At 41.5% G+C, this 27,993-nt stretch overlaps 1 protein-coding gene across 1 annotated transcript; it reads left to right on the top strand.

The window, feature by feature from the left end:
- The first annotated feature begins 191 nt into the window (after positions 1-191).
- ccdc153 (coiled-coil domain containing 153) lies at positions 192-27,907 on the top strand. Its single transcript, XM_059956976.1, has 7 exons — positions 192-272; positions 6,692-6,768; positions 10,296-10,361; positions 16,091-16,210; positions 21,361-21,453; positions 24,597-24,727; positions 27,634-27,907. Exons 1-7 carry the CDS (start codon positions 259-261, stop codon positions 27,760-27,762), a joined length of 630 nt encoding a protein of 209 aa, XP_059812959.1. The 5' UTR covers positions 192-258; the 3' UTR covers positions 27,763-27,907.
- The last annotated feature ends 86 nt before the right edge of the window (positions 27,908-27,993 follow it).

Below are 27,993 nucleotides of genomic sequence, written 5' to 3'. Positions count from 1 at the left end.
CGAAACGAGAGAACAATGCCCGTGAGGATTAGATGGCCGATATACTTCACGAAAAGCGCCGCTCGCTCGATCTTCGTCGCCCTACTCGCATTATTTTAATTTCTAAAAAGCGGAATCGCCACTGAAATTTGCTTCTCGTTTTTTTTCTCTCCCTTCGCTCGTCCCGCCCTCCGCGCGCGACCGCCGCCGGGGTCAGAGGTCACCCAGAGGAAGAGGAAAGAGGACCGCGAAGGGACAACAGAAGAGGGTGAAGTGCGCATGCGAGTTAGCTGGTAAGGCAACCTTCATCATTGATGCTGGCGCTGGCAGGTCGCTATTCACATGAGAACAAAAGCAAAAGAGGGAGGAGAAAGGAGCAAATATCATTACGAATACAGGTGATTGGCAGCAGGCGAGCCAGCACCTGTAATGAGATGTATCTGCGTTTTCACAAGAGAGGCTGCAGATGCTGGAAGTCGGAATCAACACAATGCAGAAGTAAATCAGCAGATCAGGCGCATCTATGGAGGGAAATGAAGAATCGAGATCCATTTTGCTTTGAATGGCAAAATTTACAAAATAAGCTTTTCTTTCCATGTATGCAAACGAACGGAAAGGTAGAGAAGTACTTTACAGCCAATGTTGAAGTGTGGTCATTGCTTTATGTCTTTCACCACCTTGTCAATACAGGGAATCTTGAAATTTCTCCTTCTTAAATGGGATAAAGAGACCGTCTAAATCATCTGCTTTTGTATTGTGATACATTGAGTGCATGCCATTTTATATTTTAACCCAATTCTCACTCAATCACATGCCTGTTAGGCCACTGCCATTTAGGGCAGCAATGAAGGTCCTCCATCTCTGGCTTCCTTCATCCTGTCGTCACTACTCAGTTTTCACTACTATCGGCCATGCAAATCCTGGGTGGAGACTCAGGAACAGCGTTGCACTCAGATGTAGAAGGATTCTTCATTGGTATTTCTGTAACAATTTTGTTTTACCAGTCAGGGTTGTTAGCCCTGAGCTGAACCCCCGAACCTGGAGGACCAGTGGACCTCTGGTTCTCTACCCTTTGACCTGTTTGGCTTCGGTGACCCCAGCAAGAGCCAAAGCATATAAAACCCTGACTCCAGCCAACATTGTGTTATTGCCTTCTACTGAGGCAATATTTTCTCCTGATTTTCTGTGTGCATTGATCACAAGATATTAATTAGTATAAAATATGCTGTCTCTCAAATCCACCACTCACACTCCTCTTTACACCGACGGCACAGCGGTGGAAACGATGAGCAGTTCCAAACTCCTGGGAGTGCACATTTCGCACAACCTCTCATGGTCCCAGAACACATCCTATATAATCAGGAAAGCTCATCAGTATGTCTACTTTCTGAGGAGGCTGAAGAGAGCTGGATTGTCTACATCTATGCTCGCGTCATTCTACAGATGAGTAGTGGAGAGCATCCTCGCCTGCTGCGTCACTGCAGGGTACGGAAGCTGCAGTCTGGTGGTCAGGAAGGCTCAAACTGCACCAGCCTACCCACTGTCAAAAACATAGACATAGAAAAGGTGCTGGAAGAGGGCCAGAAACATCATGAGGGATGCCACTCGCCCTGCTCGTGGAGTGCTTGTCCCACTCCCATCAGGGAGGCGGCTACGTAGCATCCACGCCAGGATCATCAGACTCAAAAATGGTTACTTTCCCCAAAGAGTAAGGCTAACCCACCCTCTACACCCCCAACCACCACTACTTTATCATTTTCTATCAGTCACCTCATGTACAGGTACTCCTGTGCCTAGTGTCACTTTATGGACATACAAACAATTGATGTACAATATATGTCATCATATGTATTTCTATTTATTGTATTTTTTATTTTTTATAATTATTGTGTTCTTTATCTTATTGTGGGTTTTTTTTGTTGTGCACCGGATCTGAAGTAACAATTATTTTGTTCTCCTTTACACATGTGTACTGGAAATGACATTAAACAATCTTGAATATCTAACCACAGTGGTCCCTCCTGGTAGCAAAGTAAAGCATATAAAGTGCAACAAAATAGGCCATATACAAAGTAAGAGTGTTGGAGAAATGGATGAATTAAATGCTTGGATATTAATATTGCGATATATTTCAACATAAATTTGGATAGAGCGTGGAAGAAAACAAAATAGACAGTTAACCCAATCACCAATATATAATTTCATAAGAAATATTAGGCAGCTTCCGAAGAGGAAGTGCAAGAGGATGTATTCGCATTCAGTGAAACATAATGAAAATAAATGAGTCATTGGCTCACAATGGGTCATAAATAAGCAATGAGAAATAGCAATGGAATCTGCATGATTAGACAAAGAAGGATTAAATGTGTGAAGAAGTAGATTAAGAATGGGCAAGAATTGACAAATAGAGAATAATGCAGGAATATCTGACATTCACCATCTCCAAAGGAAAAGTCAATTAAGAGCAGATCTGGGTGTACTTATGTAGGACTAGCAAAAGGCTAGTATGTAGGTACAGTCAGTATAAAGATCAGCTAACAGAATGCAAAGTAAGGATATTATGCATCATGTATCCAGAGCACTGGTGAGAGTACATTCAAAGTACTGCTTAGAGGATTGGTCTCCCTATTTAAGGCAAGGCGTTAACATTGTGGAAGCAGTTCAGAGAAGGTTTACTAGACTAATGACTGAAATGGGTGGGTTGTGTTATGAGGGAAGGCTGGACAGCATTGTGGAAGAGAAGAAAAGGTCTGGACTGAACACACAATTACAGGTTGAAGGTGGATTAGATGTTTGCTCTTGCATGAGAATTTAGAATGGTGGATCAACATTTTAAAATAACCTCCCCTCCATGCAATTAAAGTTAAGATAAAATCAAATTTCTTTCTTAGAGGGTCATGAATTCTTTTAATAAAAGGATGTCAAAAGCAGTTCAGCATTTGGATATCCATTCACAGTAATAGGAGATACACCTGGTACATCCTCTAAATACATCCACATAAAGCAAATAGACTTAAAATTGGACTTGTTCTCCAGAAGGGAGGTTCATTTTGGTGAACCAGAAACATAAAATGACCTTCAGATCCACCAGAGTAAGGCAGGTGGACGAAGTATGAAAGGGACTATGCCACCTGAGAGTGGATGCCAGGTCCCCACAGATCTCCAACTGATGCCAAGACTTCACAGATAACCAGCTGATGCCATAATCCCACAGAAGTCTAAATTTTGCAGACTGAAAGTTTGCAGATGATATGAAGATAGGTGGGGGCGGGGTAGGTATTGCTGAAGAAGCAGTGTAATTGCAGCAAGACCTGGTCAAATTGGAAGAATGGGCAAAAAAGTGGCAGATGGAATACAGTGTTGGGAAATGTAAGATAATGCATTTTGGTAAAAGGAACAATAGTGAAGACTATTATTTAAATAGGGACAGAATTCTGTGGTAAAGAAGGCAAATACAAAGTTGGCATTTATTTCAAGGGGAATAGAATAGAATAAGCTGGGTAGCCTCCAACCTGATGACATGAATATTGATTTCTGTAACTTCCGTTAATGTCTCACTCCTCTTCTTAACCCATCCCTTATTTATCTATTTATTTATTTATCTCTCTCTTCCCCCCCCCTTTCTTCTTTCCTCTCTCTGTCCCTCTCACAATCACACCTTGCCTGTTCTCCATCTCCCTCTGGTGCTCCCCTCCCCCTTTCTTTCTCCCTAGGCCTCCCGTCCCATGATCCTTTCCCTTCTCCAGCTCTGTATCCCTTTTGCCAATCATCTTTCCAGCTCTTAGCTTCATCCCTCCCCCTCCTGTCTTCTCCTATCATTTTGGATTTCCCCCTCCCCCTTTCAAATTTCTTACTATCTTTTCTTTCAGTTAGTCCTGATAAAGGGTCTCGGCCCAAAACGTCAACTGTACTTCTCCCTATAGATGCTGCCTGGCCTGCTGCATTCCACCAGCATTGTGTGTATGTTGCTTGAATTTCCAGCATCTCCAGATTTTCTCGTGTTTGCGTTTCTAGACACAACATATCAATGCAACTATAAAGAAGGCAAGAGAGCAGCTAAATTTCATTTAGAGTTTGAGGAGATTTGGTTTGTCAACTAAAACACTCGAAAACTTCTGCAGATGCACTGTGGAGAGCATTCTGACTGGCAGCATCACCATCTGGAGGGGTGGGGGGACACAAGATCGAAATAAATTGCAGAAACTTGTAAAATTGGTCAGCTTTATCATGGGTACCAGCCTCCATTGTACCCAAGACATCTTCAAGGAGCAATGCCTTACGAAGGCGGCGTCCATTATTACAGATCCCCACCACCCAGGACACCCTCTTCACACTGTTACAATCAGGGAGGAGGTACAGAAGCCTGAATCCACACACTCAGCGATTCAGGAACAGCTTCTTCCCCCGCCATCCGATTCCGAAATGGACATTGAACCCATGAACACTACCTGACTACTTATTTTATTTACGTTATTTTGACTGTTTATCTTAATTTAACTATTTAATATTTGTTTAACGTAACTCAGTTCCTTCTCTATATTTATCATGTATCATTTATCATCGTACTGCTGCCGTAAAGTTAACCAATTTCACGACATATGCCGATGATATTAAATCTGATTCTGATTCTGACTACGGAGGCGACCGACGCCTGAGAAATTCTGCTTTATCCGCCAGTCTCAAAGATGGCCGACGACCAGTTGCTTGAGTCAGGGTACAGTATCCTGGCAACAAGCGCTTGTGCTGCTTAGCAACATCAAACATTGATACTGAATCCCCTCCCTTGCACTCCACTGATGGGTTACACTGGTTTGAATGACATTCAGGTACAACTGCTGAATGATGTATTCACATGTCAATCAAAACGTCACGCTCAGTTAGGCGGGGGGGGGGGGATTGCCGCTGTAAATCTGTTGCTCCATATCCGAATCCCGGCAAAACCATCCTTGGAGCAACCGGTTCTGATCAGTGTAGAGTCATATCGATCCCACTGGCTGTATTGTTGTAAATATTTATTTTATAATTGTTGAAATATCGATGCTATGCTATAAAAAGTCTTTTATAACTTCAAAAAACGTGGTTGTTTCGATTCTCTCTATAATTCTCTAATATATTACATTTTCATTTTTATATGTTTTTCCCTAACAAATGTATGTGGACAGTGAAAACAAAGGCTAAAAACTTTTATTTTAATCTATCTGCTTTTTTGCCCTGCTATTTCCTCTTTGTTCAATGCTTGCTGCGTTTTATTTGAACGTGTGGAGCATATTCTATTCATGGTTAATCGTTATGGCACGCACCAAAACTAAATACTAGGTTCAGAGTGAACTACTTTGATCATATGTGTAGTTATACATAGAAAAGGGCAAGCGAGGATGGCCACTTTCCTTCCAAGAACAAGTGGTGCTTTAATACCTTTGGTAGATTCAGTTCGGAGATCAACGTAACAACTTGGTAGTTTAATGGTTACGATTAAACCAATTGTTTGAATTTAAATTCTACTACTTTGGAATGAGGTTTAAGCTCACATCTCCAGAACTAATGTCCAGACCCTTACGTACCAGAACTTAACTACTATGCTACTGTCCTTTAACAGCAGGACTCAGATCCTTAAGGTTGTTATAGTTAAGGGTGGTAATGGGGACAAGCTCCCACTACCTATTAAATGCTCTCAATGATGTGCGCCTCAAATAGCCTCTGAAAAACAAGTCCAGCTCCTGGCCTTCATCTGTTACTCAGCTTCTAAGCCCAGTGGAACCTTTTCTACTGACTTTTCTACTGGCGCCTTACTTTGGGCATATGGAGCTCATCAACTGTTTGGCAGCTCATCAAGGAGAAGGACATCTCTGATCTCAAACCTCCGCTGCCTTGCGGCTACACCCACTCATGGGGAAGGTTTTGGGAGTAAACCCCGAGGGAAAAATCTGGAGCTGGAGTCCCTAAGGCAGTCCTACATTGAGTTTGGCAACTGACTGGCAACTCCTGTGATGCTGCTGGTACCAAACTGTATCAGTCTCTACCGTCCCTTTGGACTCATCAGCTGCGTGGAGAGGGGGAACATACTACATGGGCAACAGTTTACTCTCCAAATCATACTGCCCTGGCTGGCTATCACGTAGACAGCTAGGACACAATATCCATGGTCGACTGCGACCAACGAAGGGCCTCATTATTCAGACCATCAGCAGAAGACAGTGGCCACTGAAACACATTTTATTTTAAAATGATACATTTATATATCACCTTTCACAGCCTCAGGACATCCACATTGGGATAATGTAAGCACTTCTGTTTGAAGTCATTATTGAAATTGTGGCAACTGGTTTGCACAAAGAAAGCACTTATGAGTAAATTTATAATTCTCAGCTGATCAGTAATTTCTGAAAAAACTGACATTTCCCTGGACACTCTTTAAGTGGTTGTGTGATCATTATATTAACCTATTATATTAGAGGGCAACAGACTTTAGTTTTAATATTTGTGTGATGTTCAACTCCTCCAAATATGCAGCCTCCCCCCAGGAACATTTAGCTAGTTTTTAATGCTCCATTGACTGGAGTGGGATTTGAATACATGACTTCCAAATTCAGAGGGGCAAGCTAGGCTTAGTTCAGTGTCAAACATATACTTAAACATGGATGTGCTGAATTTTGTGGTCATCATTGACTAATGATCTACTTGCCACTCAGATTCCTTCACTGTTTATTTGCAGGCTTTTGGACATTCCTAGGAAAATGCCACCGAAGAATAAGGGAAAGGCAAAAAAAGGGAAGAAGAAAGCAACTGAAGGTAATGAGTGAAGCAAATGATAACTTCTTTTTTCCCTTTCACACACATTCCAAAGCACAGCAGAAATATGAATTCAGTTCGTATTGATTATAGTTTTAAGATAATCTTTGCTTTTTTTTCCAATTCGTACTGTTTTCTAACATGTTCTCACTGATAATGTGTTTTAAATCCAAACAGATTTGCTATACCACAATGATATCCACTGACCTAACTAAGTGTATAAAATACTTCACGGGCATGTTAGGATAGTTGTGGGAAAGATGTTCCCCTGGCCGAGGAGCCTGTAACCAGAGGTCACAATCTCAACATAAGAAGTAGTTTATTTAGGATTGGAAAGAGAAAAAAATGCCTTTACTCTGTGGTCTTTAGAATTGTCTACCCCAGAGGACTGTGGAACCTCAGTCTTTTATTGCATATTGCATTTTATTGCATTCTGCAGGTGCTGGAGGTCTTGAGAAATGCACACAAAATGCTCAGCTGGTCAGGCAGCATTATGGAGGGGAGTAAATAGTTAATGTTTTAGGTTAAGACACTTCATCAACACTCAGAGTGGTTGATATTTTTGGATATTAAATGACTCTAAAGCTATTGGGATGAGGATAGTAGAGATGTTATTGCTCCTATTTTTTTTCATCTCTGTGCTGCCTCTGTACTCACCCAAAGTTTTTATGTTGTTCTGCTGCTACTGCCCATAGACCTGACGGTGGAACTGACCGTAGCAGGATCGGGGGCTAACCATGAGCTTAACACAGGGAAGAAAAGAATTGAAAAGAAAATTACTGAAGTTAATAAGTTCAAGTTTATTGTCATTCAACCATACCGGCAAACAAATCCTTGTACCTTTGGACTAAGATGCACAACACAATACATATATCTCACACACACAACACTGCACGTTCAGTGATAGACTAAGGCAACTGTGCTGCTCCAAAGAGCCCGTATGAGGTAATTCTTACCCTCAGCTATTAGGCTCTATAATGAATCAACCTATAGCCAGGGAAGTGATGACCCCACTCCTGTGAGACTGTTATTTACCTCTGTTTACCACATCCTGCCATTGTGGACACTGTGCAATACTGTACAATACTAACATCACTTCTTATCTGGATGGTGTGAATGTGCACCCATTACTGTATGATATAATGGTAATTCTTGCACTACCATCTTCTCAGTGTGAACTTAGAAATTTTGTAAATCTTGTCATCTTTGACTTGTAAATCTGTACATTTTTAAAAAATTGTTTCCTCTAATATTTGTGCACTTGTAATGTTACTGTGACACTGTAACGGCCTTTAGGATCAATAAAGTATCTATCTATCTAAAGTAATATTATCACTAGTAAATTAACAAATAAGATGCATTTGTGACACAAGTTAAAAAGTAAACAGTATAACACTACTGGCAACACACACAAAATGCTGGTGGAACACAACAGGCCAGGCAGCATCTATAGGGAGAAGCACTGTCGACATTTCAGGCCGAGACCCTTCGTCAGGACTAACTGAAAGGAAAGATAGTAAGAGATTTGAAAGTAGGAGGGGGAGGGGAAAATTCGAAATGATAGAAGACCAGAGGGGGTGGGGTGAAGCTAAGAGCTGGAAAGGTGATTGGCAAAAGGGATACACAGCTGGAGAAGGGAAAGGATCATGGGATGGGAGGCCTAGAGAGAAAGAAAGGGGGAGGGGAGCACCAGAGGGAGATGGAGAACAGGCAGATGGGCAGAGAAAGAAAAAAGAGGGAGGGGGAAAAAAAACTAAATATATCAGGGATGGGATAAGAAGGGGAGGAGGGGCATTAACGGAAGTTAGAGAAGTCAATGTTCATGCCATCAGGTTGGAGGCTACCCAGCCAGTATATAAGGTGTTGTTCCTCCAACCTGAGTTTGGCTTCATCTTGACAGTAGAGGACGCCATGGATAGACATATCAGAATGGGAATGGGACATGGAATTAAAATGTGTGGCCACTGGGAGATCCTGCTTTTTCTGCGGACTGAGCGTAGGTGTTCAGTGAAACGGTCTCCCAGTCTGCGTCGGGTCTCGCCAATATATAAAAGGCCACACTGGGAGCACCGGACACAGTATACCACACCAGCCGACTCACAGGTGAAGTGTCACCTCACCTGGAAGGACTGTTTGGGGCCCTGAATGGTGGTGAGGGAGGAAGTGTAAGGGCAGGTGTAGCACTTGTTCCGTTTGCAAAGATAAGTGCCAGGATGGAGATCGTTTCTCTGCTATTGGTGTTTCATGTGTGCTGAGTCCTGGGTGGCGGCAGGGAGTTCAGTATTCTTATGGCCTGGGAGAGAAGCTGTTTCCAAATTTTATTTCTCAAACAGCAGTGAAATCAATTTTATTTCTTAAACAATGTGCGAGATTCATTTACCTCTAACCCTGGCTGACACATACTTTTAAACACAGCAGGAATTGATCAGTGATGTGAAGTAAAGCTATTTCCTTTGCTGCAGGTAAATGATTAATTTGAGCCTTCTTTTCTATAATTCAACATGGGTCGAGACGAGTGCATTCCTCTACCCACCACTCCTCCTTCTGCCCTATTAGATGCAGTATCAATAGCCGGCTGAGACCCATGGAATCTATAGTCTGTGAAACCAGGGTAGGTGTAGGGGGAATATGGTGAACAGTGGGTGTTTAACATAAGTTGGAGTTGCAGTAATAGCACTGAACTGGGCATGTCAGTGAAAAATAGAAAATCATAAACACAAGAGATTCTGCAGGACTCCTGATGAAGGGTCTCAGACTGAAAAATCACCTGTTTATCCCTCCAATGATGCTGCCTCACTTGCTGATTTCCTCCAATACTTGTGTGTGTGTGTTGGTCGAAACAGAAAATGGACAGTTAATGGTACATTAACTTTTCAAGTCATACTTTTCTATTGCCCACAGATGCCGCCTTGCCTCACTAATCCAATATTTTCAGGTTTTTTTTCAGATATCCACCGTTTACAGAATTTTGCATTGGATTACACAGTCAGATTCTGTCAATGGGTAGCTTGAGAATCTGAATTTAGTTTTTAGGTGTAATTTGTCAATAAAATGTTAGAAAGATAAATGTAAAACCCCTCACTCGTTCATGGATCTCCTCAAAAAAGCAAAGATACAAGCAGTAAAAGTAGAACTTGCTGCCATGTGGAACAGTTTAAGAAAAAAACATTGCAACATTTAAAAGGAGATTTGAAGCACATGTTAGATAAAGGTATAGGGACATTTTGGGGAAAGGGTAATTAGGTTGGGAGCCTTGCAATTGTATAAACAGCTGCTTTGACCAGTGTGGGTTGCTTCAGTTCTGCAAACACTGTAATTCTGTTCCTCAGGAAATAGCTGTGCTCTGTAATCTGATCCTGGGACAGGCAAAAGAATACCTCAGACTGAGTTAATTTGAAAATAAGGACAATTTTATCAAGTAAATCTATTAATGCTCTTCTTTGTCTCGCTGCCTCCTTGTTTGGCAAATCTCTTCCAATTCCTGGACTCTGTCCCATCCCAACCCCCAACTATTCCTCGTATCAAAGGAGACAACATTGAAGAGAAATACAAACAAACTGTACATCAAGTGGAATCACTAAAAAACCAGTTAGGTAAGAGAGAATAATACAGTATTTAAAATGAAGTTATCCTAAATGTATTAATTCTTGGAGAGATGGAGTAGAAATAAGGAGCTGAAATTGTATAGTGCCTGTCAGTGGTGCCACTAACACTCGACATTACCACCAGCCTGTCAGTTTTGCAAAGTCCCGGTTAAAAGCAGATACAAAACTCCAATAATCCAACATGTTTGTGTGTTTGGTGATGCTGGGCTGCCGAATTGTCGATTGGATGTTACTCTTCATATTAATGCAAGGAGACACTTTAAAGTCTTTATCAAATTAGGGAATTGTTAAATTAGTTTTTATTGCCAAAGTACAGTGGAAAGCTTTGTTTTGCAATGCCATCCATACAGATCATCACAAAAGCAATAACAGAATCCAGAATATATCACAGTTACAGAGAAAGTGCAGTGCTAGCAGACAATAAGGTGCAAAGCTGTGACAATTATACAGTCAAGAGTCTATCTTATCGTACAAGGGGCCCTTTCAGTGGTCTTACAACAGTGGGATAGAAACTGTTCTTGAGCCTGGCGGTACCTTTAGCCCAATAGAAGAGAGAATGCACAGGGTGGATGGGGTCTTTGATTATGCCGGTTGCTTTACTGAGGCAGTGAGAAGTCTAGACAGAGTCCATGGAGGGGAGGCTGGTTTCCATAATGTAGTGAATTATGTCCATAATTCCCAGTAGTTTCTTAGTCTCAGGCAGAACAGTTGCCGTATCAAGCTGTGAGTCATACAGATAGGATCCTTTTCACATGAAGTGCATCCAGCTGCAGCTTCTAACAGACCATGTTCAGTGTTCCAGGGTTCTGTTGTTTTAGACATGACAGAGCGGGAGGGATAAAAGGGGGAGGGGTGGTGTTACGAGTCAGAGAAAATGTCATGGCAGTGCTCTGACAGGACGGACCAGAGAGCTTGACTAGTGAGGAGGCTATATGGGTGGAACTAAGGAATAAGAAAGGGATGACAACATCAATCGGATTATATTGTAGACCCCCTATTAGTCAACGTGATTTAGAGGAGCAAATTTGTAGAGAGATCGCAGACTATTGCAAGAAACATAAGGTTATTATAGTAGGTGATTTTAACTTTCCACATATTGACTGTAACTCCCATGCTGTAAAAGGGCTAGATGGGATAGAGTTTGTCAAATGTGTTCAGGAAAGTTTCTTTCATCAGTACATAGAGGTCCCAACTAGAGGGAGTGTGATACTAGATCTCCTATTGGAGAATGAGACAGGGTAGGTGACATAAGTTTATGTAGGGAAGCACTTTGCATCTAGTCCCATAGACCATAAGACATAGGAGCAGAATTAGGCCATGTGGCCTGTCGAGTCTGTTCTGCTATTCAATCTTGACTGATCCTTTTTTCCCCTCCTTAACCCCAATCTCGTGCCTTGTCCCCATAACCTTTCACACCCTGACTAATCAAGAACCTATCAACCCCCGTTTTAAATACACCCAACATCCTAGCCTCCACAGCTGCCTGTGGTAACAAATTCCACAAATTCACACCCTCTGGCTAAAGAAATTTCTCTGCATTTCTGTTTTAAATAGACGTTCCTCTATCCTGAGGCTGTGCCCCCTTGTCCTAGACTCACCTATCATGGGAAACATCCTTTCCATATATACTCTGTCTAGGCCTTTCAACATTCAAAAGGTTTCAATGAGATCCCCCCCTCATTCTTCTAAATTCCAGTGAGTACAGACCCAGAGCCATCAAACGTTCCTCGTATGATAACCCTTTTACTCCCGGAATCATCCTTCTGAACCTCCTCTGAACCCTCTCCAATGCCAGCACATCTTTTCTAAGATAAGGAGCCCAAAACTGTTCACAATACTCAAGGCGAGGCCTCACCAGTGCCTTATAAAGCCTCACCATCACATCCCCGCTCTTATATTCTAGACCTCTTGAAATGAATTAGCCTTTCTCACTACTGACTCTACTGCAAATTAACCTTTAGGTTGTTCTGCACAGTCTCCTAAGTTCCTTTGCAACTCAGATTTTCTCCCTGTTTAGAAAATAGTCTACTCATTTATTTCTACTACCAAAGTGCATGACCATGCATTTTCCAACATTGTATTTCATTTGCCGCTTTCTTGCCCATTCTCCTAATCTGTCTAAGTCCTTCGGCAGGCTACCTGTTTCCTCAACACTACCTGCCCCTCCAACAATCTTTGTATCATCTGAAAACTTGGCAACAAAGCCATCTATTCCATCATCTAAATCATTGATATACAGCATAAAAAGAAGTGGTTCCAACCCTGTGAAACACCACTACTCATTGGCAGCCAACCAGAAAAGGATCCTTTTATTCCCACTCGCTGCCTCCTACCAATCAGCCAATGCTCTAACCATATTAGTAACTTTTCTGTAATTCCATGGGCTCCTAACTTGGTAAGCAGCCACATGTGTGGCACCTCATCAAAGGCCTTCTGAAAGTCCAATATACAATATCCACTGCATCTCCTTTATCTATCCTACGTGTAATCTCCTCAAAGAATTCCAACAGGTTCATCAAGCAAGATTTTCCTTTAAGGAAACCATACAGTTAGTTTCAAGTTAATTATGGAAAAGAACAGGTCTGGTGTTTGGGTTGAGATTCTAAAATGGAGTAAGGGCAATTTTGTTGGTATCAGAAAGGACCCAGCAAGTGTAGATTAGGATTGGTTGTTTTCTGGCAAAGGTGTGCTTGGCAAGTAGGAGGCCTTCAAAAGTGAAATTTTGAGAATACAGAGTTTGTATGTTCCTGTCAGGATAAAAGTCAAGGGTAACAGGTTTAGGGAACCTTGGTTTTTGAGAGATGTTGAGGCCTTGGTAAGAAGAAGAAGCAGGTATAGGCAGGTAGGGACAAATGAGGTACTTGAGTGTAAAGAATGCAAGAGAACACTTCAGAACAACAAAAAGAGGGCTTGAGGTTTCTCTAGCAGATAAAGTGAAGGAGAATCTCAAGGGATTCTACAGGTATGTTGAGAGCAAAAGGTTTGCAAGGGACAAAATTGGTCCTCTGGAAGATCAGAATGGTAATCTATGTGTGGAGCCAAAAGAGATGGGGAGAGTGCTTAAGTGGATTTCTTGCTTCTGTATTTGCTCAGGCAATGGACACGGAGTCTATGGGAGCGAGGCAAAAAAGCAGTGAGGTCATGGATCCTACACAGATTACGGAGGAGAAGGTGCTTGCTGTCTTGAGGCAAATTAGGGTGGATAAATCTCCAGGGCCTAACAAGGTGTTCCCTCAGACCCTGTAGGAGGCTAGTACAGAAATTGCAGGGTCCCTAGCAAGGATAGCTAATGTTGTTCTGTTGTTTAAGAGAGGCTCTAAAAATAAGCCAACAGATAAAAGGCCTGTGAGCCTGACATCAGTCGTGGGGAAGTTATTGGAAGATATTCTATGGGACTTAGATATATAAGTATTTGGATAGACAGGGACTGATTAGGGATAGTCAGCATGGCTCTGTGCAAGGTAAGTCATGTCTAACCAAACTTATAGTTTTTTAAAGCAGTTACCATGAAAGTTGATGAAGACAGGGCAGTGGATGTTGTGTACATCAACTTTAGCAAGGCCTTTGACAAGGTCCCGCATGGAAGGTTTGCCAAGAATATTCAGTCGCTTGGCATTCAAGCAGTAAATTTGATTTGACATTGGCTTTGTGGAAGAAGTCATTGAGTGGTAGTAGATGGTTGCCTCTCTGACTGGAGGCCTATGACTAGTGGAGTGCCACAGGGATTGGTGCTGGATCCATTGGTGTTTGTCACCTATATCAAATAACTGAATGATAATGTAGTAAACTGAATCAGCAAATTTGCAGATGACACCAAGGTTGGGGGCTAGTGCATGTGGACAGCGCGGAAGGCTATCAAAGCTTGCAGTGGGATCTGGACCAACTGGAAAAATGGGCTTAAAAATGGCAGATGGAATTTAATGCAGACAAGTGTGAGGTGTTGCACTTTGTGGACATTGTGGACCAACCAGGGCAGGGCTTAGACAGTGAGTGGTAGGGCACTGAGGAGTACAGTAGAACAGAGAAATCTGGGAATACAGATCCATAATTCTTTGAAAGTGGGTTCACAGTAGATAGGGTCATAAAGAGAGCTTTTGGCATATAGGCCTTCATAAATCACTGTATCGAGCACAGGAGTCGAGATGTTATGTTGAAGTTATATAGCACGTAGGTGAGGCCTAATTTGGAGTTATGTGTGCTGTCTAGTCACCTACCTACAGGAAAGATATCAATAAAATTGAAAAAGTACAGAGAACATTTTCAAGAATGTTGCCAGGACTTAAAGACCTGAGTGATAGGGAAAGGTTGAATATTCCCTAGAGCATAGGAGAATGAGGGGGGGCATACAAAATTATGAGGTGTAAAGATAGAGTAAATGCAAGCAAGCTTTTTCCACTGAGGTTGGGTGAGAGTAGAACTAGAGTTCATGGGTTAAGGGTGAAAAGTGAAAGATTTAAGGGAAACATGAGGGGGGATGTCTTCACTCAGAGGGTAGTGAGAGTGTGGAACGAGCTGCCAGCAGAAGTGTGGATTCAGGATTCATTTCAACATTTAAGAGAAAATTGGATAAGTATGTGGATGGGAGGGGTATGGTCTAGTTGCAGATCAATGGGACTAGACAGATTTATAGTTCAGCACAGATCAGAAGGGCTGAAGGGCCTGTTTCTATGTTATAGTGTTCTATGACTCTATGAAATCAAATGGTACATTGGTCTTCATTGCGTACAAGAGTAACAATGTCTTATTGAAATTAAAAAGGACAATGACTTGAGTACACCTGGAATATTGCGTAACAGGTATGATCTCCCTACCTAAGGAAGGATGTACGTGAGGTAGAAGGAGGATAATGAAGATTCATCAGATTGATTACAGGGGAGAGTGTTTATCTTTTGGGGGGAAGGTTAAGCTGAGTGAGTCTATACAGTTTAGAGTTTATTAGAATAACATGGAATCTCACTCAAACATAAACTGTCATATGGGGCTTAACAGGACAGATGCAGGGAAATGTTTCCTTTGGCTGGAATGCCTAGAATAAGGGTTCACTGCCTCAGAATAAAGTTGGCCATAGTGTTAAGATGGGAAGAGATTCCTTCAGCCAAAGCGTAGTGAACCTTTGAAAATCACTATGGAAGCTTAGTCACTGCATACATTTAAGTGATTGATAAACTGTTGTATGTTAATGAATCAAATAACATGGAGTTAGTAAAGAAAAGTGCAGCTGAGGTAATAGATAGGCCACAATCTTATTAAAAGGCAGAATGTAAATCATGAAGCCAAATGGCTAATTTTCTTTTTCATTTTTGAGATGTCAGCATTGCTGGCAAGGCCAACATTTATTGCCCATCCCTAAATGAGCTTCCTTCGGAATCTGTTGCAAATCTTCTGCTGAAACTGTTTCCACACTGCCATTGGGAAGGGAGTTCCAGTATGTAGACCTAGATTTATCAATTTATAAAATAAATCGATCCCCAGTCGGGATCAATAAAGTATGTCTGTCAAAATATGTTTCCGAGTCAGGGGAACCTGCAGGTGCTCCCAGATGCTTACCATTTCTAGGAAGTAGAGGTCAAGGATTTGGGGAAGGGGAAGTAACTACAGTGGATTTTGTAGATGGTACGTACTGCAGCCAATTTGCACAGGTTGGGAGGGAAGTCTCTGACCGCCACAGTTTTGATGTGTCTTATGACGACAATGATTTCTTGTCTTCTAAACCCCAGTTCTGCGGAGGGACAGTGCAAGACAGGCCTTGCTGGTCAAGGAGGAATGGAAGGTGAAGCTACAGGTTCTCAAGAATGACTTGAAAGAAGAGCAGGCCATTAAGAAATCGATTCATTCAGGTAAAGAAACAATGTACGTGAGATAGAATTCATGCTTAGAGTTGGGGAATGTGTCTCTGATGTGGTATTGAATTGAATCTGAAGAGAAACATGAGCATTGCCAGAATGTGACTCAGGTCTGCACCAAATTAGCAGATATGTGCTGGCCAGTGTAAAACGCAACACAGCCTCAGAAACCTGAAACAGAGAGGAGGTTCCTTCATCTCTACCCCCTTCTGTCATCCAGAATCGGAATCAGCCACAAAGACTGACTAGCAATCCAACTATGCAAAGGGAAAATAGCTACTTGGATGAAATAGACTTGAGAGATAGTTCAAGCACAAGAAATTCAGATGATTATTTAATTATAATTAATTTTATACAGTCAGCAAGCAAATGGAATTCACTACTCTCCTTTAGGAAACAATTTTTTTTGAGGTGTACAAGATTTTGACAGGTTAAAATAAGGTTGTTGAAGAGAGCTGTCCCCCATTACACATCGAGGGATACAGATTTAAGTGCTTCCGTAGGAGATTCATGGAAGATATGAGGAAGAACTTCTGTCATGCAAGAAAGTAATCTGGAAATTGCTGCCTATGAGGATGATAGAAATGAAGATGATCAGTGATTACAAAATGAAATTGATTAGGTGCCTAAAGTATTTGCAGAGCAGTGGGCAAATGTGGAGAATGGAACTGACTGTTTTGCAAGAGCTATCATGGACTTGGTAGGCTTTCTATGTGAAAATTACTTTGACTCTAAATCAGTATAATGGAACAAATAGACCTAAAATGGTATGATCTGATAGCCATCACAGTGATGTGATTGCAAAGGGAGTAAGGCTGGATACTGAATTCCATGGAGCATGACAATGCGGAAGAATGGTTTAGATTAGGGAAAAAAGGTAAAATATCTCTGATGAGAAAGGATTAACACACTTGAGATAAAATGACCTTGGCTTGGAAAATCAAGATGTAAAATCAGTTTGGCAGTACTGAGAAATTACAAAGAAAATAGGTCATTGGTATGAGTAGATTATTGTCCTCTAGGAGTAGCTATATTGTAGGACTCCAGAAATAACTATACAGAAAGGAGAGAAAGAGAAAACTAAGGAGGAGGATGGGTGAAAACAAGGTTTGAGTTCATGAGACCCTCTCTCACTGCTTCCTTTCTGTGATCTCTTCTGCTCTCTGACTCTTTGACCATGTGCTTACCCAGATTCGCTCATCTATCACCATCCAGCTTGTACTCCTTCCCCTTCCCCACCTTCTTACTCTAGCTTCTTCCCCCTTTCTTTCCGCTCCTGAAGAAGGGTCTCGGCCTGAAACATTCACTGTTTATTCATTTCCATGGATGCTGCCTGACCTGCTGAGTTCCTCTTGTGCTTTGTTTGAATTACTATGAACCAGTTAGTTTGACATCAGTAGTGAGGAAAATGCTGGATTTTATTATTAAAGAAGTGGTAACTGGACAGTTTATAAGTATTAATGGGACTGAGTAGGAGCAACATGGATTCATGAAAGGTAAGTCATGTTAAACAACTCTGTTAGCGTTATTTTAGGTTGTAACAAACGAGTTCATGTGTAGTATTTGGACTTTTAGGCCTTCAATAAGATCACGTAAGATAAAAAAAAAGGTCAGAGCACCAGTGATTGCAGATGAGATATAATGGTGTGGTTTGAAGATTGAGTAACGGACAGGAAAAACTTAGAATCAGAATAAATTGAACATTTTTTTTTGGAGTTGGTTGTCTTTAACCTATGAGGATATGCATGGATTGGTACAGAGATTCCTGTTGTTCACAACATGTGTCAATGAATTGGATGAGATATGTTCATATTTGCTGGACAGGAGGATGGGTGAAAACAGGGTCTGAGTTCAGTGAAACCCTTTCTCACTTCTTCCCCTCTGTGATCTCTTTGGCTCTCTGACTCTTTGACCATGTGTTCCCCCAGACTTGCTCACCTATCAGTTTCTAGTTTGATACCATCAAGTGTCAGGGAACACTGTGAGGAGGATATGGAAAAATTTCAGCATGATATAGGCAGACTAAATGAATAGATATGTACATGTCAGATGGAATACAATGTGAACTAATATGAGGTCACCTACTTTGGCAGAAATGGAGAGGTGGAGTATCTTTTAAACAATAAGGAACTGAAACGTACACAAGGGACCAGAAGTCCTTGTACACAAATCACTGGAAGCTAATAGGCAGGTACAGCAGGTAATTAGGAAAGCAAGCAATATGTTGGCATTTACTGCAAGATGCGTTGTATACAAGAGGAATGATGGCTCTCTTAAAAGACCCTATTGTATCCGCCTTCACCACCGTTGCCAGCAGCCCATTCCACATATTCACCACTCTCTGCACAAAAAAACTTACCCCTGATATCTCCTCTGTACCTACTTCCAAGCACCTTAAAACCGTGCCCTCTCATGCTAGCCATTTCAGCCCTGGGAAAAAGCCTCTGACTATCCACATGATCAATGCCTCTCATCATCTTATACACCTCTATCAGGCCACCTCTCATCCTCCATTGCTGCAAGAAAAAAAGGCCGAGTTCACTCAACCTATTCTCGTAAGGCATGCTCCCCAATCCAGGCAACATCCTTGTAAATCTCCTCTGCACCCTTTCTATGGCTTCCACATCCTTCCAATAGTGAGGCAACCAGAACTGAGCACAGTTCTGTACCTGACCCCAAGTGGGGTCACAGACCCAAGTGGGGTCTGACCAGGGTCCTATATAGCTGCAACATTAACCCTCGGCTCCTAAACTCAATCCCACGATTGATGAAGGCCAATGCACCGTATGCTTTCTTAACCACAGAGTCAACCTGCACAGCAGCTTTGAGTGTCCAATGGACTCAGACCCAAAGATTCCTCTGATCCTCCACACTGCCAAGAATCTTACCATTAATACTTACACTGTCATCATATTTGACCTACCAAAATGAACCACCTCACACTTAACTGTGTTGAACTCCATCTGCCACTTCTCAGCCCATTTTTTGCATCCTATCAATGTCCCACTGTAACCTCTGACAGCCTACCACACTGTCGACAACACCTCCAACCTTTGTGTCATCAGCAAATTTATTCATTTATAAAAATCACGAAGAGTAGGTCCCAGAACAGATCCCTGAGGTACACCACTGGTGACTGACCTCCATGCAGAATATGACCCGTCAACAACCACTCTTTGCCTTCTATAGGCAAACCAGTTCTGGATCCACAAAGCAATTTTCCCTTGGATCCCATGCCTCCTTACTTTCTCAATAAGCCTTGCATGGGGTACCTTGTCAAATGCCTTGTTGAAATCCATATACACTACATCTACTGCTCTACCATCATCAATGCGTTTAGTCACATCCTTCAAAAATTCAATCAGGCTTGTAAGGCATGACCTGCCTTTCACAAAGCCATGCTGACTATTCCTAATCATATTATGCCCTTCCAAATGTTCATAAATCCTGCCTCTCAGGATCTTCTCCATCAACTTACCAACCACTGAAGTAAGACTCACTGGTCTATAATTTCCTGGGCTATCTCTACTTCCTTTCTTGAATAATGGAACAACATCCGCAACCTTCCAATCCTCCAGAACCTCTCCCATCCCATTTGATGATGCGAAGATCATCGCCAGAGGCTCAGCAGGCTCAGCAATCTCCTCCCTCACCTACCACAGTAGCCTGGGGTACATCTCTTCCGGTCCCAGTGACTTATCCAACTTCATGCTTTTCCATCCTCTTTCTTAATATCTACATGCTCAAGCTTTTCAGTCCGCTGTAAGTTATCCCTACAATCACAAAGATCCTTTTCTGTAGTGAATACTGAAGCAAAATATTCATTAGCTATCTCCTCCAGTTCCATACACACTTTTCCATTGTCACACTTGATTGGTCCTATTCTCTTAGGCCTCATCCTCTTGCTTTTCACATACTTGTAGAATGCCTTGTGGTTTTCCTAAATCCTGTCCGTCAAAGCCTTCTCATGGCCCCCTCTGGCCTTCCTAATTTCTTTCTTGAGCTCCTTCCTGGTAGCCTTATAATCTTATAGCTCTCTATCATTACCTAGCTTTTTGAACCTTTCGTAAGCTTTTCTTCTCTTCTTGACTAGACTTACAACAGCCTTTGTACACCACGGTTCCTGTACCCTACCATCCTTTTCCTGTCTCACTGGAACGTACCTATGCAAAACCCCATGCTAATATCCCCTGAACATTTGCCACATTACTTTCGTACATTTCCCTGAGAACATCTGTTTCAAATTTATGCTTCCAAGTTCCTGCCTGATAGCCTCATATTTCCCCTTACTCCAGTTAAACGCTTTCTTAACTTGTCTGTTCCTGTCCCTCTCCAATGCTATGGTAAATGAACTAGAGTTGTGATCACTATCTCCAAAACGCTCTCCCACTGAGAGATCTGACACCTGTCCAGGTTCATTTCCCAATACCAGATCAAGTACAGCCTCTCCTCTTGTAGGCTTATCTACATAAGCCTATAAGAGGAGAGGCTCCATAAGCCGACGTAAGAGGTAGCAATTTTTCACAGATGGAGTATCTAGAACAGTACATCACAGTCTCAGAATAAGGGTCGCCCATTGAAGGCCAAGGGGAAGAAATTTCATCATCCAGAGGATGGCAAGCCTTTGGAATTCCTCACCAAGACACCTCAGTTTTTTAGCTATTAAGAGATATGAGATTAGTGTAGGAAAGTGGAAGTGATGTATAAGATTAACAATGATCATACTGAATGACAGAACAAGCACAAGGGGAAGAATAGCATACTCCTGATTCTATTTCTGTTTTAGCTGCTTGATGGGTTTAGATTTTGGTTGATCGTTCTGCAAGTTGTAGATTTAAACCAGGAGTATACAGTCTATGCAAAATGGAGAACTCAAAGTTCAACTGGAGGTGAAAGAGATAACCCCCCTCCTGTCCAGTATTCAGCAACCCACCTCCATCCCCCTCCCAACATCTCTCCTCATTCCCCCTCCAGTATTCCTGCATGCCACTTGATTTCAACAGGTTTAGAGTTTCAGTGACTACTGCACACCTCCTGGAGTGTGTGGTGGAGAACTGATGGGGATGAATTGACCTTCTGAGAAATTATGTAGATATTGAGTAAAGGCTTCCTGCTTAATCACTGCCATTCTCTCCAACTTCCAGATATGACCCGTCAGTACAAGACAATGCGGTCAGAACTGGACCTTCGAGTCCATCAGCTGGAGATTGAGGTCGGTCATCTGCAGCAGCAGCTCAGTGAGTTCTAGGTGGAATCAACAAGGAGAATTACACAGACAGTAAAACAGTGGGACAGTGAGAGAATGAGTGAATGCTGTGTAACTGTGGCACATTTGTATGTGGATATATAGTAGCCAAGAAATTTTTGGTGCATTAAATAATCATTGAATTTAATACAAATATCACTCAAGTCCCCTGATAAACATGTTACAATTGATAAAAATGTCATTTGAAACAGGATTAGGCTGATTTACACCCAGAATTGTGTTCACACAGAACCTTTGAGATTCCCAATAGGATCACACTCATTTAGAGCCTCTGACCACTAGTACAGAAGGGTGTCCTTATGACCATAAGACATAGGAGCAGTATTAGGCCATTCAGCCCATCAAGTTTTCTCCACCATTCCATCATGGTTGATGGTCATGGTTGACCATCCCTCTCAACCCCATTCTCTTGCCTTCTCCTCATAAACATTTGACACCCTTACCAATCAAGAACCTATCAACCTCTGCTTTAAATATACCCAACGACCTAGCCTCCACAGCCAGCTGTGGCAATGAATTCCACAGATTCACCACCATATGGCTGAATAAGTTCCTCCTCATCTCCATTCTAAATGGACGTGCCTCTATTCTGATGCTGTGCCCTCTATCCTAGACTTCCCAACTATAGAAAACATTCTCTCTACATTCATTTTATCAAGGCCTTTCGATATCAGATAAGTTTCAATGATATCCCCACTCATTCTTCTAAACTTCAGTGAGTACAGGGCCAGAGCCATCAAAAGCTCCTTATACATTAAACCTTTCATTCCTGGGATCATTCTTGAGAACCTCCTCTGGACCCTCTCTTATGCCTGCACTATTCTTCTAAGATAAAGGGCCCAAAACTACTTACAGAACTCCAAGTGCAGTCTGACCAATGCCTCGTAAAGCCTCAACCCTTGGTGTTGGCCTTTAAAAGCTTAATTCCTATGGCAGCTGGAGAACAACAATGCACACCAGAGAGGAGTGAGCACCAAGATTTGCCTCACATGACACTGAAGTCCGAAGTAACCAGGAAGAATGCCTTTTGTTCTTGGGGTACGAATGGTGGTCAGGGATTTTGGGTTATGTGCAGGGCATCTTCAGAATAATCTGGCAGGAAGTGGCAATGTTTGGAGAGGGTGAGAATCCTTGTATTATGGAACAATGCTACAGCAGAATTATAGAATCACTCAACATATAACATTACTCTTAAGCTGCCACTTCTACATTGACCATTAAGCACCTTTGATGCTAATCCCATTTACCAGGTCCATTGTCTGCTAGATTTTGACAATTTCAATGTTGATACTGCCAAAAATATGCAAGCAAGCACACGTGCACACATACTGTCCTCGAATGACATTCTATTCTTTTCATTATCTCACTCAGAAGTCCCATCTCCCAAGGGTTGTTAGTAAAAAGGTTCCTCAATGTTCCCTCCTTGTTCTCATTTAAACAAAAACAGTGAAGAATGGGAAGGAGGTCAGCTGTACAAGAAGGGGACTCTCATGAATCTGTTGCTTGATTCCAATAGTGGAGATCATTCTGTCTCTAAAATGAACCGCAGGCCACCAAACAATCTGCCAGATATGCCTACTCAAAACTTCATTGTAACCACTACATTCTTTTCGATTTTTTTTCAACAATAGACCTTATCACTGTCATTTGAGCTGCTACATTATCATCAAGATGTTTTGTCCACTACATTTAGCTGCTGAGGCACTCATTCCGCTTGGGTTTCCACAGTGACACTAATGGCCTCATGATAAATTTTGCTGATCATGTATAGTCAGCTATCACGACAGGAGCATCCATGGACTGAAAACCTCAGCATTATGCTGGAGAAAACACTTGCTGTTTGTGGGACTTTGGAAGTGTTTAAGTAGCATGTGATGAGTCTAAATTGTCACCAGCTGGCCTCCCTCTGTCAGCAGTGTCCTTTAAAATAGCAGCAAAGAAGAGCAACATCCATTTGTTTGTTCTATACCTAAACACAAAGGATTAAGTTGCATCTGTCAGCTCCAGTTAATATCAGCAAGGGTGATGCAACAATTAAATCATACAACCAGTAATTCAAAGACCTTAAATAACAATCCAGAGGTCTGAGTTCAAATCCCACCACAACAACTGGAATTTAAATTCAGTTAATAGTTTGGAATTCAGAGAAACCTTTGGTAAAAAATTGGAACTGGACTTAGAAATATTAACCACAAAAACTACTGGATTGTTGTTTAAAAACCTGATATCCTTAAGGGGAGAAAATCAGTTGTCCTGACTCAATCTGGCTTTTATGTAACTCCATCCCATATGGCTGTCTCATAAATAGTCTCTGAAGTAGCCTAGCAAGCTGCCTTTTTCAAGGATAGTTAGGGATCGCCAATTAATGATGCCTAGATTCCAAAAAATGAATTTAAAACACAAAGGGAGAAAATGGACTGTGACATCATTAGGTGGTGCGTCTCACTCTTGAAGAACATTGGGTGCATAAATGTGAGTAGTGTCCGGTCTGAACTTACATGCACACAGTTTTATTCAGAAATGATCACTGGTGTAATCTGCACTAGGTTAGATTGACTTTTGTCTCAGCCGTGCATAAAAAACAGATATTCATCAATCCAATTTCTGAGCCAGTAAAAGTTTTGGTGTATATATCAATTCATTGTTGTAAACATGATAAATAGTGATTTTAATGAGTAAGTAGATGATGTCTGAGTATAACTAACTGTGGTACCTGTAGATACCAAGTAGGGCTTGGTGAGGTTCTGTTGGATTGCAGTGGTGATACAGAATTGTGATGGCTGCCATACTTCCAATATCACAACAGCAACAACACTCCTAAGTACTTCATTAGTGGTAAAGCAGGGGGTTAGCCTAGGACCATGAAATATGTTATGGCACTCTATACATGCTAATTTTCCTTTAATGTGTAGGAACCTCTGCAAGGTTTCACTGAGATCACTGTTCTGGGTTGTAATAGAGCTGTGCTGAAGTTACTATGTTGAGTTGGGTTGCAGTCATGGTTGAATGTGTTGAGGCAACAGAATGTATTATCACAGTAGATAACTGACCAGGGTGGGCTTCGAATTGTGAGCTATTCATAGGCGCTAATTCACTGCTGTAACTTCATGTCAGCTTTGTGTCAGCAACAGCTAGTGAAGACACAGGAGGAGAAAGTGCAAATCATCAAGGAGAAAGATTCCACCATCAAAGAGCTCCAGATGAAAATTAACAACATGGAAACTGAATATGAGGCCATCCTCCATGTGAGTATCATTGACAACCCACAAGATGTTACGAACAGACTGACACATGCTTGTTTAACAGATGATATTGCTAGAAATTAAATGCATTATAATGATGGCACAATAGACAACACTCTTATTTTGAACCCATATGACTGTGTTCAAATCCCACTGCAGAACTTCAAGTACAAAGTCCAATCTGATGCTCCCAATATTGTACTGTGGCAGTACTGTCCAGCCAATTGCTCTATCATTTGCATCAGGTGACCTGCCCATACTTTTTAGAGCGATATACAATACTTAATGATTCCATTTCAATCAAAAGTATGGGAAACCTCTTTAACCAATATCAGAATAGGTTATCTGGCCTTACGTCTCTGGAGTTTGAAATTCTTGGCCATGTTTTCTTAGTACTTACTGGCTGTAGATAGCTTTGGAGTGATCTGTGGTTATAACATTGATATCTCATTATGTTGCCTTTTGTCACAGTGACTGAACTCTAAACACCCAGAGTAAGGTATAGAAGATCAAGATGTATGATACATGGAGCAACTTCCTCATATAAGATGTAAAGCTTAGACACAGACCTTCTGACTTAACCAATCAATGCTCCATGCTGTGCTCCTCCCACCCCTCCTCATCTCAACCTGTCAGCATATTCATTCTTATGTTTTATCTAGCATTCTTAATGTCATTTATCTTAACTCTCCCTTGAGATAGTGAATGTTATATTCTCTTCACCCATTGGGTATTGAAGGTTCTCCTGAATTCACTTTAAAATTTATTGCTCTTTATTTATAGTCTCTGATTTTGGTCTTTGCCAGGTAGAAAGATACAACAGTACAGTACAGCACAGGAGTAGACATTGTACCAAACTAATTAAACTAGTAATTAAATGCCTAAGTAAACTGATCTCTTCTATAATGTCTATATCCGTTCATTTTCTGCACAGCCATGTGCCTCTCTTAAGACCCCTGTCGTATTTACCTCCATCACCACCACAGGCAGCACACTCAAAGCACCGTCACTTTGTGTAATAAAACTTGCCTTGGATATTTCCTTTGAACACCCCCACCTAATCTTATTTTCTTGGCTTCTAGTATTAGACATTTTGATCCTGGGAGAAAGATACCCACTGTCTGTCTCAAATAATCTCACAAACTTCTATCAGGTTCAGAGAAAACAAGCCCAAGTTTGTCAAACCTCTCACCACAGCACATGCCCTCTAATCTAGCATCCTGATAAACCTTTTCTGCATCCTCTTTAAAATCTAACTTTTTTTCCTTTAATGAGCCACCAGAACTGACTGCAATACGCTGGATGTGGCATAACTAGAGATTTATAAAGATGAACCATAACTTCCTGTCTCTGGAACTCTATTTCTCGACTAATAAAGACAAGCATCCTTTTTTTTTTAAACATCCAACTTGTGGAGCCACTTTCAAGGAGCTATGGACTTGGACCCCTAGATCAAACTGCACATCAACACTATTAAGGGTCTTGTCATTAACAGTGTACTGCCCCTTTATAATTGATCTCCCAAAGTGCATAACTCAGATTTGGCCAGATTAAACTCCCTTTGCAATTTCTCCGCCTATTTTTGCAAATGATCTACATCCTGCTGTATCCTTTGGCAATCTTCCACACTATCCAGACCACCACCAATCTTCATATCATCCATGAACTTACTAACCCAACCAACTACATTTTAATCCAGGTCATTTATATATTACCACAAACAGCAGAGATACCAATACGGATTGCTGGGAACACTTCTAGTCATAGATCTCCAGCCAGAATTTGTCCCTTCAACCACTACCCTCTTTCTACGGGTAAGGCAATTCTGAATCCAAATGGCCAATTCATTATGGATTCCATGCATTTTAATCTTCTGGATGAGCCTCCCAAGAAGACCTTTATCAAACACCTTACTGAAATCTATGTGAACAACTGCCATGTATGTCTACGTTCATCAATCTCCTTGGTCACCTCCTCAAAAAAAAATCAAACAAGTTAGTAAAAGGTGATTTGCCCCACACAAAGCCATGTTGACTGTCCATAATTAGGCCATGGTTTTCCAACTGCTTATAAATCTTATCCCTAAGAATCCTCTCCAGTAACATCTCTACCACATGGGTCTATAGTTTCTAGGATTATCTCTATTTCCCTTCTTGAATTTGTCAGGACGCTGAAGCAGGGACCCAATCACAGACCAAGTACTGTGCACATTGTGATGTTTATTGAGTAACAAATCTAAAGGGCAACAAAGTCGGTGTCAAATTCTGTCAGGCGGAGATCAAAAAATCCAGAGAAATCCAAAAATGGAATCAGGAAACAGGCAGAGTCAAAAAACCAGAACAATCAAGATAAACAAGTGAAATCAGGGTCAACAAACAGGCAGGGTCGATACTCAGAAGGACAGAGTTTAGATATGAATGCTGGAAAGGCTCAAGAAAACTCACTGGCACAATCTGGTAACAAACAGGTGAAAACACAGGACTGAAATACACTGAGCAATAAACAGAAAGGCAAGTGATAGGTGGAGCACAATGAGACACAGGTGGCAACAATACAGGTAATAATGGGAAACAGGTGAGGGATGGAGTACTCAGTGATACAGGGGCCGGAGTAGGGCAGGGGCACATGAAAACAAACAAGAGCAGATCTCTACTTTGAAATCGATACCAACTGTTAGAGCTGAATGTGGTTCTACAAGGTCAATGTCACAGTTCTTTTAATTTGTTCTTTCAACTTTGGGGCTCTTTATCTACCAGTCTCTTCTTCCCTTTAAAAATCTGAAAGCTTTAGAAATTTGAACTCTAGAAATGGTTGATAAACATTTACCTTCCTTTCCCTGGACAATTGTAAGATTGGTAGCTTGCAAACGGTGAGTCTCCTGACTGTTCTCTTCCTCCCCTTTGGTACAGAGTAGCCTGGACCTGCTGCTGAATGAGCTGAAGAAGGCTAGGCTGCAGTGGGAGAAAGCAGCAACAAACTTACACGCAGAGCACAAGAAGAAACTGCTTGAATTTGGGCTCAATCCACTGGACATTTAATGCATGGGTGGCATGAGAGAGATTATCTGAGTGCCTTCATCTCCATTCAAACCTTTCCAATTCCCAGTGCCTTCTGTTAGATAATTGACTGTAAATCTAAAAGTTCCTGTTTTTTTTTGAGATAATAAAAATACTATTTTTAACCTCTTTACATTTTTGGTTCGGAGCTGAATTTTCTGTCTAAGGCAAGGCATTGTCTGAATTCTTAAACCTTCTAAATGCTGGAATAAT

Source organism: Hypanus sabinus, chromosome X2, assembly GCF_030144855.1.
Source record: "Hypanus sabinus isolate sHypSab1 chromosome X2, sHypSab1.hap1, whole genome shotgun sequence".
In the NCBI taxonomy this organism is placed as follows: domain Eukaryota; kingdom Metazoa; phylum Chordata; class Chondrichthyes; order Myliobatiformes; family Dasyatidae; genus Hypanus; species Hypanus sabinus.
The sequence above is the reverse complement of the archived record's forward strand: the minus strand, read 5'-3'. Positions and strand labels throughout refer to the sequence as shown.

Bases quoted from the DNA above. Each gene is read 5' to 3' on its own strand.
- ccdc153 (XM_059956976.1), top strand. The intron at 16,211-21,360 runs GTAAAGAAACAA...TCCAACTTCCAG, and splicing joins TAAGAAATCGATTCATTCAG to ATATGACCCGTCAGTACAAG. The intron at 24,728-27,633 runs GTGAGTATCATT...CCTTTGGTACAG, and splicing joins AATATGAGGCCATCCTCCAT to AGTAGCCTGGACCTGCTGCT.